The 18,256-nt window shown below is 37.9% G+C and overlaps 1 protein-coding gene across 6 annotated transcripts in view; it reads left to right on the top strand.

Moving 5' to 3' along the window:
* Positions 1-18,256, top strand: part of KIAA0825 (KIAA0825 ortholog) — a 246,329-nt gene that overhangs the window by 18,919 nt on the left and 209,154 nt on the right. For 5 of the 6 annotated variants that reach the window (XM_051643498.1, XM_051643496.1, XM_051643497.1 and 2 more), the window contains exon 3: positions 7,242-7,381. In XM_051643498.1, coding sequence (XP_051499458.1) covers positions 7,251-7,381 — 131 coding nt within the window. In that variant the 5' untranslated portion in view covers positions 7,242-7,250. Of the gene's footprint in view, positions 1-7,241; positions 7,382-18,256 lie in introns of those variants that run through there. The other variant, XM_051643501.1, reaches the window with a different exon arrangement.

Raw genomic sequence — 18,256 nt, 5'->3', positions numbered from 1 at the left:
TCTTTCCTTTAAATACCATTGTACTCAAAGAGTATTGTGTCAGGATGGGAGGTTTTTCCAATAAACAAGAAGAGAAAAGGCTTTTATGGTCTAGAATGGAGGTAGCTAGTATATTTTTGTTATGTTTTTAGTTGAAAATGGTATCTGTTAGGTTCTTTACCTGTATGCAAGAAGATTAGTTCCTTCAGTACAGTCCTTATAAACCTGTGCAATTTTAGACATTAATAACAAGCAAGATAGGAACGCTGTAGCAGATGTTCTTGAGAATATATTTCTGAGAGGGGTTTGGGGGGTTTATAAAGTTTTGCCTCTTCTTTCTGAGTTTATCAGTGGCAGAAAATGAGAAAACTCACATATTATCCCTAAATAGCATCTCTTTTGACACAACTGAGAAGACAATTCTGCATTAGATGCACCATTAGTCTCACACATAGGAGGTACCTTATATTCTTGTCCTTCAGAAGCAATCATAATGCCATGAAGTCTTTCTGGGGAAAGTAATTATTGGGCTTGGGCTTTTTCTCATACCAGGATGCAAAATTCACTCAATACTTATAATCCTCAGCTGTAGCTATAGAAAATAAGCTTTTTTTTAATTATCCAAGTTATTTTATGTTTTCTTGGCAAATACCATTAGACCAAAAAAGACTTAAAGAAAACATATGGTATGTATTTCTCACTAGACTCATAAGACTCTCTTGTCTATGTGTTAGTGATTACTTTAGTCTATTGATTGGTAATTATTTCTGTAATTGGAAAGTATTTGTAAAGCATCCAGCATTTATAATACTTACCCATTTGACAATGAGATTGACTGATGTAGTCCTAATGAAGGACAATGGCATAAGAGGATTTTATGCTGTGTTTGTGTGCATGTGGCAATGGCAGAAAAGTGAATGATTGACTTTTTTTTGGTAATGCCTTAAACCATTTCTAAAGAAGACAACATTGAAAGAAAAAAAGAAGAAAAAAAAAGGGACACTTGTGTACATACAATTGTTTTCAGGCTTATGTTTTTAGTAATTGTAAAGACTAATGGGAAGGTAGGAAATGCCCCTGACTTTTCGCAGGTAGGATGATTAATGTTTATTGACTTCTTGTCTAAGAATGGTTTATTTATAAATGTTGAATCTTGGAATTGTAAATGCTGGGATTCCAACTACATGTAACTAGCTGAGAGACAAAGATGATATTGGGCTGTTCCATTCAAGAGCTTTGCAGAAAATGGCCATTTCTTGTCTTCTAAAAGTTCTGAAATCATGTTATACTTTATTCCTGTCTTCTCATGTAACTCCTCAGGAGTTTCTTCAACTCCAGATGGCACCACTCCTTGTTTGAAGTCACTGCCTTTGACCAATACTGTTTGATTATGTTTATGTAAATGAGAATTCTCTCCTTGTCTTTGAATATCTCTTATCAGTCCCAAGTAGCAGGAAATCTAAAAAGGCAGTGCTGATTCCTTTATATTCTCAATATCTCACTTTGTGTGACTCACAGAATGGGGGAGAGACAGCAGGGAGAGCTCATGGATCTTAGTTTTAGATTCCTGCATCTGCATGTCATGGTTTAGGCCAACAGCAGAGCACCAGGTGGCTGCTCAGTCACCCCTCCCTACACGGTGGGATGGAGAGAAGAAAATCCAACTAGAAGCCTGTGGGTCGAGACAAGGACAAGGAAGGTTTATTCACCAGTTACGGTCATGGGCAAAACAGACTCAAGTTGGGGAAAAATGAATTTAATTTATCCCTAATCAGATGCAAACAGGACAAAGACAAAATAAAAACCAGAGCTTAAGTATCTCACCCCACCTCTCCCTCCTGTCTCACTGCCCTTGGTGTGTCTGCTTTGGCACTGGTCTCACCATCCTCTCTGGCACTGTTCTCCCTTCCCCCTTTCTTCCACCCTGAGGTTTCAAAGCAGTTCATTTCCCCTTCTTGATGTTAATGGCAGGGGCACGTCCACTGTCACTTATGGACTTGGCCTTGGCCTGAGGCAGGGCCACATTTTTGGAGCTGGGGGAGCTTTCAGCATTTTCTCACAGGAGCCACACCTGGGAACCCTGCTTCAGTACAAAGACCCCCAACAGCCACCCAACACTGTACACATATGCCTAGAAAACTAAGCAAAGCAGTTTGAAAAACCCACAGGTACTAAAAATAATAGCATTGATATTTTACAGACATTTGCACTGGCTGATTTTTAGTATAGGAATTCTAAGAAAGCTACAGATCCAGTTCTTCCTCAAGGCTTTAGGCAGGATTGATGATTCAATGGCTGATAGAGCTGCCTTAGAGCAGGGATCTGCATTTTGATGTTGCAGTCTTAGATAGAAGGTACAGCTTAGTGCTTCATCCACAGTGAGGACTGTGTTTCTTGACTCCCACTGTGGGTTGTACCTTATTCCTGCTTTCTTATTTGCTGTCTTGTGTAATCGCAGAATTGGGGAGAAAAACTGTGTTCCATACAGTTACAAATTTAATTATAGGTGGAATTTTCTTTGAAAGATATGAAGCACAATGTGTTATGTGTGGCGAGTAATAAACGATGAATATTAAAAAAACATGTAAATACAAGTTTGTGGCAACAGCAAATGAGGAAAGTCTACAGGGGGAACATTACAAGAATAAAAACTTGTTGCAAAGTTATTTGTGGCATTCAAAATATTGTGTAAGTACAACCCTTATGAAGACTATTTTTTGTGTGCATTGAATGTTTTTTCACTGGAATGGTATGGTATTCTTTTTGTAAAAGCTGTGTATGCTGCATTGAAATGTGGGAAATAAGTGAATATAGAAGATAAATTGCAAAATACAGAGATTTCAACCTGCCTGTTAGCAGAACCAAGAATGGGCAATATGTCCTTTTACAGACAGAGTTTTTAATGTCTTCATTTTCTTTTACCCGTCTCTATTTTAAACAGCGATAGTCTTGAACAGATTTTTACTACAGAAAATTGGGTAAGGGGCTTTCACTGTGCCAGCACAGAGCTCAAGAAATTGTAACTTTTAAATATATTTCTTGTGTAAGTTCTTCATAGTTGCCAATAACACTTTGAATATTCAGATGAGGTGGAGTCTAGAAAAATGTCAATTCGCACATTCCATTTTAGTTTTGCAAGGATGCCAAGGCAATAAACAGGTATCTCCTGTAAGATAAGAAGCAGTATCGTGAAAAAAATCTTCAATGATCTGACTAGCTCTCTGCATTTAATGCTGCAATTTGAAATATCCCTGTTTTCAAATCATGGATACACTGACACATCTTTTTAAAGCAGTGCTAATGGTAACAATTTTATTTCATTGTCCTAGATGCCGGTGGGATAAGAGCTCATAGAATGTTAGAGTAAGTTTTCAAATATTTAGGTTGGCTTTAAAGTGATAGTCTAGAAAATTTGATTGTCATAGTGCCTGGATTGCACTTAGTAGAAGCATTTTGTGCTGCAATGTGGAATATTATATGTGGAAAAAATGATGCTAAATTAATAACTGTAATAGGTAGTAGTTTCTAAATATGTTATATGTACAAGTTGCTGTTTAAATTCAAAATATAAATAGTTAAAGTTATTTTGAAATACACTGAAGTTTTAGCATATGAAGTAATTGGAAATGTGTCTCATTAGACAAGGGCAGAGATAGTACATTGGCATTAAGTGAATGAAATTAATGACAGTTCCTTAACTTGTGAATGACTTCTTAAAAACTGAATTAAGGAGTTGTGAAATAATGAGTTTTGGTTTATAAAAATCTTGATTTAGAAATCAGCGATTTAAACACAACAGTATCAGTCCGGCGATGAAGTTAAATTTTAAATGGCCTTGATACCATGGGTTAAAAGAAGAGGCCTGAAAAATATTTCTTTTTAAGCTACTTTGTACATGGTTTGCATTTCTTGAGTAGCTGCCAAAAAGATTGACAGGTACATCATTTTAATGCTGATGAATGGTCTTCTAATATGTTGTGAAAAGAACTATACCTGTTACAGACAGGGACACAATGAGTTGCAGCTGAATGTTATCTAAAATCTTTTGGGTCAAAACATACAGGATTTCACTGCAGTGAATAGTAAACAGAAATATGATATAATTATACTTTCTGTGCAGTATAATAACAAGTGTTAAATTCATCTCCTGTGCAGAAAAAAAAAGGGGTCGTTAGTATCTAAAATACTTGGAAAGAATTTGGAGTTTCAAAGCAGAGTTATTCGCCCATATTATTGCAAATAATAAAAATTCTAAGAAACAGATTTATTATTAACAGAAATTGGGGTTTTTTTGCCATTAGAGGAGTGCTGCATCATCCTGGCTATTGAGGAGCAGAAATGAGTGGCTGGAAGAGAAGGGGATAACCTGGACGGCAGGGGGGGGACATTGCCAGCTGATCCCATCCTGTTGCCCCACGGTGACACGTGGGGCAGGCACTGGGTGTGATACTTTGGTCCACTGAGAGTCCAACTCATCAGGCAGTCAAAGCCTGTTGGTACAACCAGGGCCCTGACACTGGCTAAGCTGTAAAACAGCAGAATTTGTCGTTGATCTGAATTCTTGTAGATCTTGATGTGCTTGTTTTTCCCTTCTGAAACGCTTTTCACAGAATCATAGATTGGTTGAGATTGGAAGGGACCTTAGAGATCATCAGGTTCCAACCTCTCTGCTATGAGCAGGGACACCTCCCACCATTCCAGGCTGCACAAACCTCATCCAACCTGCCCTTCAACACCTCCAGGGATGGGGCAGCCATAGCTTCTCTGGGCAGCCTATTCCAACACCTTCCTACCCTCAGGGTGAAGAATTTCTTCTTGATGTCTAACCTAAATCTCCCCTCTCTCAGTTTAAAACCATTTCCCCTTGTCCTGTCACTGCCCTCTCTGGTGAAAAGTCCCTCCCCAGCTTTCCTGGAGCCCCTCCAGGCACTGGAAGGTGCTCTCAGGTCTCCCTGGAGCCTTCTCTTCTCCGGGCTGAACACCCCAACTCTACCAGCCTGTCCCCAGAGCAGAGCTGCTACAAAATGGTTTTACATGTTGCTTCTTCATATGATAGTCTTGTATTTGAGAAATACATAGTTTTTCTTAAAAAAAAGTTACTATTGACCACCTGAAATAGGATTTGAAAACTGATGAAATAAAATATTACTTTTCCCACCATAAACCAAGTCTGGAAGGAATAATTACCTCGTTTTGACAAGTGAAACAAAGTATGGCATAGAAGTCTTACGAGAATGCATATGTGAAAACTAGGCTGTCATGTTTACAAGGTCATTTTTTTCATGTGATGAATTTTTTAAACAGTAAGTGTTCTGTAAACTACACAGGTATTTTTCTGACGAACATAAGCTTCCCTTGGCTGTCCTGTAAGGAAAAGAGTTAGGAATAAATAGTAATATAAAATGTTGATTGTGCTGCTATTTTATCAAAACTCTGAATCACTCCAAGCTGTTACTGTCTTGCTTTACCTGTAGCTGTTATCCAATACAATACGTTTTACACCAGTCAATGACAGTTTTGCAAGCACAGTTGAGTGAAAGATGATTGAGTTACTGGTATTTAATGGAGTTAGCATCACATCCTGTATTAACTCTTGAGATATTTCTGAAAAGGGAATGGACTTATGTGATTATGTCTTAATATAATGAACAGGTGCGTTTTCAGTGTTTTTATCTCAATTGTGTAACAGGCTGTTTAATGGTTTTCCATTGGTTGCAGAACCTTCCCAACTTGACCTACTGTTAATATTTTTTTTGCCAGAACTACTAACTTCGGTATTTCAGCATTTGGGAGAATGCTTTTTAACTTCTGCTTTTAAACACAGTGTCTTTAATTGCAGTAGCATCTGTCAAGATAGTTTGAGTCTTATATTCAAAGAGTGATCTTCCCTCAATGAATAACGTGATGTATTTGGGTTACTTCCAGCCTTTTAACCAGAAGGGTGACTGAGTCTGAGCTACATTCTAAAATGCTGGAAGTCTTTGAGTTGTTATTTCCAAAGGGATATTCTGTACCTTCTGAGAATTTAAGAAAATTATTTGCTCATGAAATATTTTGTAGTATTCTGCTTTTACTTCAGATGTGTGAGATAATAAGCTTGAAAGAACTTCACATTTGTTCTGATTTTGTTTTGAAAGAGCAAAATCAGAATCATTAGGGTTATTTCTGCTGAAGAAATGTGCAGTTCTGCTACTTGTAGTTCTATATTCATGTTTGACCAATTCTGTCATCTTGACTCTGCATATTAATCTGATGTTGTTTTGGAGCCTGTGTCCTGTAGACCTTCCACTTAGAAATGCTCTAAATCTGTTTTTCTAGTAGTGCCTCTAGGCATTTCATAAAAAGAATTTTGCTTGTAAGAAGAGTAGTGTATTTATTAATTAATTGTATTTTGTTGCCCAAACATTGTGTGCATCTAAATAGTTACATTGGTCCTTTATTTTGGTACTGCAGTATTAATAGTATCATTAAATACTAAGTAGTAGACATGAAATATACTGGTAATCAATAAGTTTCCACTTTCCATGTAATTTTCGTCTTTAACTTTGTTAGCAAGTCATCACTGGTTGTAAAATCAATTTCATTATTTCTCAAAAAAGAGATGACAGAAAAAACAAAAAGCTCTGCTACTCCTTTGCTTCTGATGTAAAGTCTCCTGGGATTTAGTGTCTTAGTTTGAGTAGGACAGTGGATTTGACCTGTGTTTTAGCAAATCATTTGTTGAATAAAATGTGTATGGAGCAAGGGGATACTTGTTTTCTGGCACATTATGGGGTTTCAGTCTGAATTTTTATCTTCTAGTTATTTGCAATTATGTCCTTAATTTCCAGAAAGCAGTTACTCCTTTGACAGAAGTTATAAGCACACAGAAAATCAATTTACCTTCTATTTTATTTATTTTTATACTTTCCAGTTATAGTAGTGATTTTTTTTTTTTTTTTTTTTTTACCAAACCTTTAAAAAAATAGTTAAGAAAGCTAATACTCTGATTAAGGTAAAATAATGGGTTGGGTTTTTTTAATTACAAAAACAATTTGCTAAGTATTATGGAATTTGTCTCTTTTTATTTTAGAGTTGTCCCTCTCTGTAGAGCCCTAGTCAGAAGCATGCACAGGGTTTACAGTTCAATACCCATTTTGTAATTCCTTAAATAAATGCTTCCCTTACTAATTATTTTCAAGGAACAAAGTTTTGTTTATTTTTATACTTGTAGTCTGATTTTTCTGTCATTTTTTGACCACTTTTCTGTATGTGTTTTACAGATTCTAAAAATGGAATGGGGAGGAGAGTATTCTCTTGATTCGTCCAATTTAGACTGTTTGTTAAATGTCCTTCCTGGAGAACTGGAGTTTCAACAAATCCTTAGTGATCTAGATGAAAAAATTAAGAAGAACTCTTCTAGGTAAAGAGTGTTTTATTTGTATTAAAAAATATTAGTGAAAATCACTACATTTAGGAAGAAATTTGGCTTTTCTTTCTTTTCTAGTTGTAGGTTAAAATTCTCATAATTATTTCAGTAGTAATTTTACCTTAACCACTTGAGCATTCAACAAATTTTTAATGCCATATAATTTTTGTGCTATAGTCTTTCTCTGTATGTTGTTTTTAACAGTTGAATCACCTCAGTCTTAGGAATTATTGCAGTAGGTGTGATAGTGGAGGAAGAAAATGTGTATTCCTATGATAGTGGTATTTCCTACAGCTATGAGATTGAATTTTTATTCACTAAAATAGCTACAGATTTTTACAAAAAAATAACATTTGAACTCAGTAAGTTCTTTAAGCATTTCTAATGGAAGTAGAAAAAGCAAGTAAGTTAAAAGATATATAATCTTTCTTATATAAGTCATTATTTTACCTATTTCAGTTAGAACTGTTAAAGCTGCAACAGATTTTCTAAGGAGAATGTTTTTTGGTAATATGTTGTCCACTTCTTTGTAACATACTGGTTTCCAAATGTCAATGCTGTAGAAGCAGTGAAGTACTGGAAGAGTTCTTTGTTGATGTGGATTTTTTTTGCATAACTACAAAAAAAATAACTTCAAGGATTTGTGCCTTATTTGAAAAGAGGTGGCAGTGTTTTGTGGCTAAACACTTTAGTCCCTCTAAAATACTTTGATCTGTGAAAGTTGGTCTTAAGTAAATAAGCTAATTGCCCCTTAAAAAAAGTGTACATTAAGAGACAGAACCAATAGAAGAATTTTGTATTAAGGCTGGTCCTCCATTTTGGAGGTCTTTTTCTGCTGCCAAGCAGCTTCCTGACTGGACATAAACCATTGCTGTTATCTCAGAAAACTGATTTAGTTCATCTCTGAATTACTGTCATACTGCTTATGCCAAGCTGAGACAGGTTTCAGGCTTTTTATTTATATAACTCATATCTCACATTTTGAATATTTTAATTAAATAAACCAGTGTTTACAAATGTAGTTGTGATAGTAATAATCCCATGGTAGCAATGGTTGTGAAGATACAGGAATTAATGTTGTGGACCCCTGCCTAGTGCAGCTGTGTGTCACAATTTCCCAGCTGTTGACATCAGTGAAATGTAGATTCTTACTTGGAGTTGAGTTGTTGTCATAGGTACTTATGTTTTGAGTTGCATGGTCTTGTAAATCTGGGGAAATAAGCATCAGTATTTTTGGCAGATGTGTTGTCTCCTCTTCAACTACAAATAAAAGTGATTTTGTCATCTTAAGAGTTATAAAAATTATTATCAAGGTGAGTCTTTGGAATGCATTCTTTGCTAGTCTTTTATTTTTAATGTGTATAAAATGTATGCTGCTGGTTGAGAAAACTCCTGGCTATGGGGAAGCAAGCCAGTTGTTTGTTCCTCTTAATGGTACTTTAGATCAGTCATCATTTTATGTTACATTTTACATGAACATCATCACAATGCAACTATTTATATGTTTTTAAGCAGGCTGATTGCCCCCATCTTAGGGACACCGTCCTTAATTAGGGACTAATCAGAAGAATCGTTTGCTGTGATTTTTGTAAGATCCAAATGGTATTATACATAAAGAGAGCAGGAAATTGGATTAAGGTGTGGTACACAGCCATGCGTGTTAGGAAGAGCTTTGTATTTCTGCTGAATAGACACTAGGCTTGTTTTAAAACTAATTTTCACAAGGAAAATCAGAAAGTAGCCCTGTAGTTTCCAGGTGATATTTCGCTTCTGTAATACGTCAGTTTCAGAAATGGAGAGGAGTTTAAAAGAAGATGGACAGCAGCTGATGTGACTTTTAAATTAAAAAGAGTCCTTTTATTGCTAATATATTAGAGGTAGCATGGAATGAAATCATTTTCAAGTTACCATTGATCTTTGTAAGTGGTATGATAAGAGCAGCTCTATGCGCTACAGTGATACAATTGGAATACAATCCATTTTTCATCAGATTGATTTATGATTTTATTATACCATGGAGAATAAACATAATAGTATACAGCATATATATATATTTTAAAAATAAAATATTGTGTAAAAAATTATGATCCAGAAGTGTGTAAATCACTTCAATGCTCATTTATTGCCTTCCAGCTGAATAGCTTTTATAAAATTGTGGGACACAACAAATCAGATATGCTTTCCAGCAGCTGAATTACCTTCTTTATTTTTGTACTGTACCAATTCTATTCGGTGCTATAACAAAAAATAAAAATAAATAAATAAAAAAGACCATTTGTGTGAAAATTGTTTTATTTCTAACTTCTAGGGAGTAAGTGGTTCAGTCATTCACTATTATATAATAGAGCTCTTATTACACTTGAGCATTAACTTGATTCTTATAAGAGTTTGTAGAAGATGCAACTCTCAAAACCATTGTCATTGCTGGCCAGTTATATGTGCAGAGATGGTCTTGGGTTATTCTGAAGTGTGAACTTGTATTAATAATTTCATCAGGATGGCCATTAGCCTTCAGTAATTCCCCTCATATTTCTTTTCACTTTTACTGCTTATTAAAACTGAAGTTGTGGACTTTTTTTTCCTTTTATTTATAATTGGAGGATTAAGAATTAGCAAGAGTTAACTTTAGAGCAATCCACAGAACCTAAAATTCCAGCTGACATTTACTATTTCTAAGAAAAAAATAAGGTACAGAGCTTGAAACCAAGCTTGTAGTGCCTAACTTGAAAGTGAAAACATGGCATCTCTTCAGCAGTTCATTTTCTTTGTGTATTCTTGTTTTTTTTCTTCAGTGAGTGATGAAGTGGTGATAGATTCTATGAGGCTGTAGGACAGTGAGAAGTATTGTAGCTCTTCTTCAATAGAAGTTATTCACTAAAAATTGTGTCTCCACAGTGCACAGAATATATCTGTGTGAGGCTTTTTGGAAGGGCTTTACTTGGCTTCAAGACGATGATCTTCAACATGATCCTCTGGCTATTTAACAGTAGTTCAGACAGCTGGAATTGGGATGAAGGTCTCTTTTGCAGGGCTCCAGTGAGGTCAATACTAATAAGTGCTTGTAGCATGGCATCTTGTCCCATAACTGTTCAATATAAGTTGTCATCGTAATTTGAGCAACTAACAAGATCCTTAACTTGCACATAATAGACAGGAAAGTACCTCAGTAAAGATGCTAGTATGAAATTGTTGATTATAACTTTGCTGATTTGCATAGAAAGACTTCCTAGTGTCACCAACTCACAAGGAAAGGATGGAGGAGTTTCCGTCAAGTTATTAAGCACTGCTGACCCATCCCATTTTCTGTATCAGAATTGGTGTGTGCAAGGGCTCATGTGATTTTAAACTGAGATGTGCTGCAAGAGTTATAATTCTCTATTTTATTTTGAATAAAATCTTGAATATTGGGAGAATTTCAAACTAGAGCTAATAGTAGAGGAATAGAATTGATAATTGCTTCAGTTTTATTCAGGCCTAATATTTATCACAGTGAATTTGACTCTTCTGTGTGAATTGAACTTTCCTGCTCTACAACAAATGTAATTTTATTCCTATTCAACCTGTGTTGTATTTATGCATGATCACTGAGTTTGGGATAGTGCTTTCTTACCACCTTGCTAGTTGGACAGAGCAGAGTTTCTCAGAGATTGGCTATAATTTAACAGACCCACAGTTTCTAAGCTCCAATCTACAGTGACTGTAATTGTGTACCCCAATTCATTTCACATGAGAACACAACAAAGTTTTGTTCAGCCACTGTTTTTCACTGTCACATTTTGGTCAGTGGAGCTGAAAGGCTCCTGTGTTTTGCTACCAGTCTTCTGAAACAATTTACCCAGGCAAACCTTGCATCTTTTGGACTGAAATATCTCAAGATTTTAAAGCTTGAGTGGAAACTAAAAGCAGGCAGTGCTCCAGGTAGTAGTGACCATTCTCATATGGTTCAGCTGTTGAGTAAGTTTCTCTTGCTGAGGTGCAGCAAAATCGTCTTATTTTATTTCTGTCTGGTTTCAGTGGTCTAGTTACTTTACAGTTTTGGTGGTTATGTCTTGTAAGCAGCGAAATTAGAGATATGAAGTGCTTTGCAAAGTCCTTGAAGCAGCAACTGTAAATTTGTTTTACATTTTAAGGCTCAAAGTTACAACAGGAAGAATTCCAGGAAGTTAATTTTTACAAGGCTTTTAGCTTTATACTAAGCTTGTAAGTTTCAGACTCATATTTTAAAGATTTGCTAGTTTTAAAAGTAAATATCAAGATGTATTTGTCTTAGCAGCATTTTTCTAAAGGGATAAAGTTTTTGTAGTCAGTCTTTCCATCAGTTTTCTATTGCTGCTTATAAAATCATGTTTAACTTCGTTCTTATTGGTCTTATTTTATTTGCATAGAACCCTATAAAATATGAATAAGAGAAATAATAATAGTCAAACAATGAAAAGAATAGTTAACATACACACAAATATGAGATGATCACAAAATCTATATTATTAGCTGTAGCAGCTTTGCTTTTTAGCTTTCTCCTTTGCTATTGAGGTCACCATTGTGAAGAAGATAAAATATGAAAAGGAACTTAATATGTTTATGCAGTTGGGTTAATGAGATTAAGAAAATGGAAATGCCAGAAAGAATGAATTGATGGTCAGGTAGACTAGAATTATATGCCTGGAACTATAATAATATAATTTTTTCAGAATTTCAGAAATAATTGTACCATGAATATTACTGTAGGTTATCATAGTCACTGCATAGCCATTTTTTGTAAAACCTCTTAGTTTTGTTCAATATAAAGTTATCAAAACATTATTTGTATGAAACTTTATGGTTTTATTCCAGTTAGTTTGTGTATAGCACTTTGAAAGTTACTCAAAAATTAGTCATTTATATTAATGGTCAAATTGCTGTTTTTTAGCACACACTAGTGCTGCACAATGACTGCATGAAATTGTCTGTAGATTGTGGGAAATTTTCTTTATATTTCCTTCTTGGCAGGTCAGCTTTCATGAAATGAAACAAAATGTTTGTTTCCACAGGGAAGAAAGTATAACAAGGAAAATACCTGTGGGAAATATACTGGTAAAAGTCTTTCTAAAAGGTTCCTTGCTACTTGAAGTGCACAGCAGGTTCTCTGACACAGGCATTTCCAAATGATACAGCTGATTTTGTTTAAAATGCCCTGTATCTTTAGCAGTCAAGCTTCTTAATGAATATACATGATAATAACAAAGGAGTATTACGTTATTGTTAGAAATAATTATTTCATTTTTTGTTAAAAAAAAGTGTCTGTTCTTAATAAAAGGCATGTATCTAAGAGCAGATCTCCGTGAATATGAGAATCTTAAACATACAAAACATGAAGCTTAAAGATAATTTCACTTTATAGCTTAGCAGTTCTCATTGTCACTTTACAGCTGTTTCATGTGCTTTATGAAATAAATTGAAACAGTGTTTGTTAGAAATTGAAAGGAGTTAGAAGACCATCCTTCAACTTACTCATAGTAATCTTAGGCAATGGAAAATGATATATGGAGACAGCAACCCTCATTTTGATAGTGTGCTTTTCACAGTAACGTTCTATGAGAATGACAGTGCTTACACTCTCAGTTCCACTAGTTTGCTTAGTTTGTAACTGATTGTCCATTGATGCAGCCACTTAAAAAGCAGTCTCTCCACACTGAATAGGTTATTCCAAAAAACTGCCATTAACTTCTCAAATAAGAGCACCAAGGAGCCCTCAGACTGAGGCTGTCTCTATATAGTGGGGATACCTACCAAACGGTACTGACATGCTACTCCAGAAAAGCACGCCAGTGCGTACACAGAGAACATGACAGAGCTATGGTTAGTGTATTAAGAAAACCCCAACCCTCACCTATAAAAAGAAGCTATTTAAGTTAAATTGTATGTTTCACAGAATCACAGAATCACACAGAATCACAGAATCTTAGTGGTTGGAAGGGACCTGGAAAGATCACCCAGCCCAACCCCCCTGCCAGAGCAGGGTCACCCAGAGCACATCACACAGGAACGTGTCCAGGGGGTTTTGAATGTCTCCAGAGAAGGAGCCTCCACAGCCTCTCTGGGCAGCCTGTCCCAGGGCTCTGTCACTCTCACAGGAAAGAAGTTGTTCCTGATATTCACATGGAACCTCCTGTGCTCCAGTTTACACCCACTGCCCCTTGTCCTGTCACTGGACATCACTGAACAAAGCCTGGCTCTGTCCTCCTGACACTGCCCTGAACGTGTCTGTGAACATTGATGAGGTCGCCCCTCAGTCTGCTCTTTTCCAAGCTCAAGAGACCCAGCTCCCTCAGCCTTTCCTCATCAGGGAGATGTTCCACTCCCTTCAGCATCTTGGTGGCTCTGTGCTGGACTCTTTCAAGCAGTTCCCTGTCCTGGAACTGAGGGGCCCAGAACTGGACACAATACTCCAGATGTGGCGTCACCAAGGCAAAATAGAGGGGGAGGAGAACCTCTCTTGACCTACTAACCACCCCCTTTCTAACCCACCCCAGGATGCCATTGGCCTTCTTGGCCACAAGGGCACATTGCTGGCTCATGGTCATCCTCCTGTCCACTAGGACCCCCAGGTCCCTTTCTCCTACCCTGCTCTCCAGCAGGTCAGCCCCCAACCTGTACTGGTACATGGGGTTGTTCTTCCCCAGATGCAAGACTCTGCACTTGCCCTTGTTGAATTTCATCAAGTTTCTCTCTGCCCAACTCTCCAGCCTGTCCAGATCTCACTGAATGGCAGCACAGCCTTCTGGTGTGCCAGCCACTCCTCCCAGTTTGGTGTCATCAGCAAACTTGCTGAGGGCACACTCTGCTCCCTCATCCAAGTCCTTGATGAAAATATTGAATGGTACCGGTCCCAGTTCTGACCCCTGAGGGACTCCACTAGTCACAGACCTCCAATTTGATTCTGTCCCATTGACCACAACTCTCTGACTTCTTCCTTTCAACCAGTTCACAATCCATTTCAGTACCTGACCATCAAGACCACACTTCCTCAGCTTATCTACGAGGATGCTGTGGGAGACAGTGTCAAATGCTTTACTGAAATAGAGATAAACCACATCTACCACCCTACCATCATCTATCCACCTGATTACTTCCTCATAGAAGGCTATAAGGTTGGTCAAACATGACTTTCCCTTGGTAAAACCGTGTTGACTGCTCTTGATGACCCCCTCGTCCTTGATATGCCTAGAGATAGTGCCAAGGACAAGTTGTTCCATCACCTTTCCAGGGATGGAGGTGAGGCTGACCGGTCTATAGTTACCCAGGTCCTCCCTCTTGCCCTTCTTGTAGGCTGGAGTGACATTTGCAATCCTCCAGTCCTCAGGCACCTCTCCTGTTGCCCATGACTTACCGAAGACGATGGAGAGTGGCCCAGCAATGACCTCCGCCAGCTCCCTCAGCACCCACGGGTGTAATTCCATCCGGACCCATCAATTTATGAATGTCCAGACTGCTTAACTGATCCCTAAACCAATCCTCATCTACCAAAGCAAACTCCTCCTTCATCCTGACTTTTTCTGGGGCTATAGGGATCTGGAGCAGTAAAGACAGAGGCAAAGAAGGCATTCAGCACCTCTGCCTTGTTTAGATCCTCTTGCCAGCAGGGCACAGACCTCATTCAGCAGTGGGGCCTAGATTGCCACTAGTGTTAGTTCTATCTGCAATGTATTTGAAGAAGCCCTTTCTATTGTCTTTGTCCTCACTGTCAAGGTTTAGTTCCAAGGAGGCCTTAGCTTTCCAAATTGCCTCCCTACATCCTCTGACACAGTCCTATATTCCTCCCAAGTGGCCAGCCCCTCCTTCCATGATCCATTCTCTTTTTCCAGTTGAGTTTGCCCAGCAGTTCCTTGTTTAACCATGCAGGTTTCCTGGCTCCCTGCTTGATTTCATACCCATTGGGACTCTCTGATCCTGAGCTTGGGAGAAGGAGTCCTTGATTGTTGAGCAACTATCTTGAGCCCCTTTTCCATCTAGTACCCTGTCCCACAGGACTTCTCTTAACGATTGATTAAAGAGGCCAAAGTTGGCCCTGTGGAATTCTAGGGTTCTGATCCTGCTAGAAATTCTGTTCCTCCCACACAGGATCCTGAACTCCACCATCTCGTGATCACTGCAGCCAAGGCTGCCATTGACTGTCACTGCTTCAACCAGACCCTCCTTGTTGGTGAGCACAAGATCCAGCAGCTCCTCTCCTAGTTGGTTTGTCCACCATTTCTATCAAGAAGTTGTCATCAATGCACTGGAGGAACCTCCTAGACTGTGCAAGGCTGGTTGTGTTGGCCTTCCAGCAAATATTGGTGTAGTTAAAATCCCCCATGAGGACCAAGGCCTGTAGTTGTGAGGCTACTTTCAGCTGCCTGTAGAAAGCTTCATCAACTTCCTCATCTTGATCAGGAGGTCTGTAATAGACCCCCACAACTGTATCTCCCATGCCAGCCTGCCCCTTAATTTGTACCCACTGACTTTCCACTTGCTCCTCATCGGCCCCTGGACAGAGCTCAATACATTCTAGTTGCTCTCTCACATAAAGAGCAACTCCACCACCTCGCTTTGCTGACCTGTCTTTCCTAAAAAGGACAGAGCCATCCATGACCACATTCCAGTCATGTGAGCTGTCCCACCCATGTCTCTGTAATTGCCACCAGATCATAACCCTTAGCCCTTATATGCCTAGAGAAAGATATTTCATTCCTTGTGTAGTATTTTGTTGACTGCTTTTGTGTCTCAACAGTTCAGACAGTTTCAAAGAAAGGTGGAATCATCTGTGGGAAAGAAAATAAATGAGAGCTATTTTGTACTAGGGGACTATCTAAGTCCTGTGTCAAAGAAAATATTCTGAGAAATCTTAAGTGTTAAAAAATTTTATTCTTTGGCATCTCATATTGACCAGTGTAAGGGACATGGAGACCTTTCATCTGAACAGAAACAGCTCTTTTAATGTAGTACCAGTAGGTTAATTTCCAGCAGAAGAATTATATACCTTTTGGTTAGGTTCAGCCAAGGCTCAAGATTGGTACCTGAGCACCTAAAACATCAAATACCAGCTTCACATAATCACTAAGGTTGAGGGTTTCAGAGGGTGTATCCGCAAACAGACATGTGGACCACAGGACTGAATTCTTCTGCAAGTACTGACATCTCATTTCCCTGTTGTGCTCCTAATCTTGTATTCCTGACTTAGATAGGGTTGCACACAGATATGGTTGTATTTTTCCATTTCCATTTTCCATTTTAAGAAAATTTACACTCCCATTGTACATGTATAGTGTCAGTTGACATTTTCTGGGGTGATTGCTCGATTGATTAAAAAAAAGAGCTAATTTACTGCACTAAAAAATATTTTTCTGATAAACCTTTATGAAAAAGGATTATTTCAGAGGGAAAGGGTTCTGACATTCTGTGTGTTTTTTTTGTAGTTGTACTTTCAAGAATAAAAAAAATAATTAAATACTTTAAGCACATCAAAATTAGATAATTTGTTTACAGTTTTTAGAAGTTAAGAAAATATTATTTCTAAATAAGGGAATCGAACTCTCCTTCTCCCTACACTGATGTGAAATTATGGTTTTAAATACTAGCCTATATGTTGTGAAAAATTTTAACACTGTTTGGCAAAAGTCTTGTGTTTAAAATGATTGCTTTCTAAACTGAGATAATGCCCACTAAGGTGTGGTTTATGTTTTTTCCACTGGTAACAAAATTTATAAATATTTAATGTTGTAATTAGTGTAAAGGAATATGTATCTCTAATTGACCATGTTTATGTCATACTGATGACAGAAATCCTAAAAGAAACAGCAGTGGTTTTGAGACCGTGTTTACCTACAGTATGCTTTAAGTAAACAGGTTGAAAATATTTTTATGCCATGGAAACCAGTTTTAGTCCTAAATCAGTGTTTACTTTATTGGAACAGAAGGATTAAACAGAATGAACAGGTTTATCAAGATTTGTACCTACAGGGAGGGCTGCTGAAATTTATCTGCCTAATCCCCTTATCAGCATTGGGAAAAATTGCCCGAATTCCTGGTTTTGAGAAGGCTGTAGCCTGTTCACAGCATGAGGCTTGGCTCAGATAGCCTGCACGCAGGTTCCTGTGTTGAAGATGAGTGTACAAACTGCTCCCTAGTCGAAGCAGGCTGGCACAGACCAACAGCAGTGGTCCCTTCCATAATGCACAGGGCTGTCATCTCTTTGGTGTAGCTGAATCAGGCCCCTCAGCATACCAAGTGAAAGAGCCTTTACCAGTGTCTCAGGAGCAAAGGTTTACAGACAAAGCATTTAATTTCACAGTCCTGAGAGCAGGTTTCACAGGTTAAGAAGATGCATGCCAATCTTCTGTCGAGTTCTGGTGTCCATGGCTGAGCTATCCCATCAGGAACCCGAGTGGGCCACAGGCTGAGAGCCATTATTTTTCATGGAGGTCCTTTGTGCTGCTGGTAAGGTCACTTGATGATGGGAAGATACTTGTTTCAGTGCACTTCGTTTTGGAATCAGTCATACCTGGGAAAGCCTTGAGAGTTTTGCATCAATTTTATAGAAGTGTTTTACAGGCCACCCATGTATTAATAAGTTTTAAGAGTTTTTGTATATTTTAGTTGTAGTTGCAGAATTTGGTTTCTGAAAATAATGCAGCTGTGAGATGTGGTTATTTATTTGCTAAGGGAGTGGAACAGGCTGCCCAGGGAGGTGGTGGAGGCACCATCCCTGGAGATGTTAAAAAAAGAGGTAGATATGGTGTTTCATGAGGTGGTTTAGTGCTTAGGGGTTGTGGGGCGGATGGTTGGACTTGATGGTCTTCAAGGTCATTTCCAACCTTGATGATTCTATGATTCTGGGATTACGTACTACATTTG

This window comes from Apus apus, chromosome Z (assembly GCF_020740795.1).
Source record: "Apus apus isolate bApuApu2 chromosome Z, bApuApu2.pri.cur, whole genome shotgun sequence".
In the NCBI taxonomy this organism is placed as follows: domain Eukaryota; kingdom Metazoa; phylum Chordata; class Aves; order Apodiformes; family Apodidae; genus Apus; species Apus apus.
This window is presented reverse-complemented; position numbering and strand designations above follow the sequence as displayed.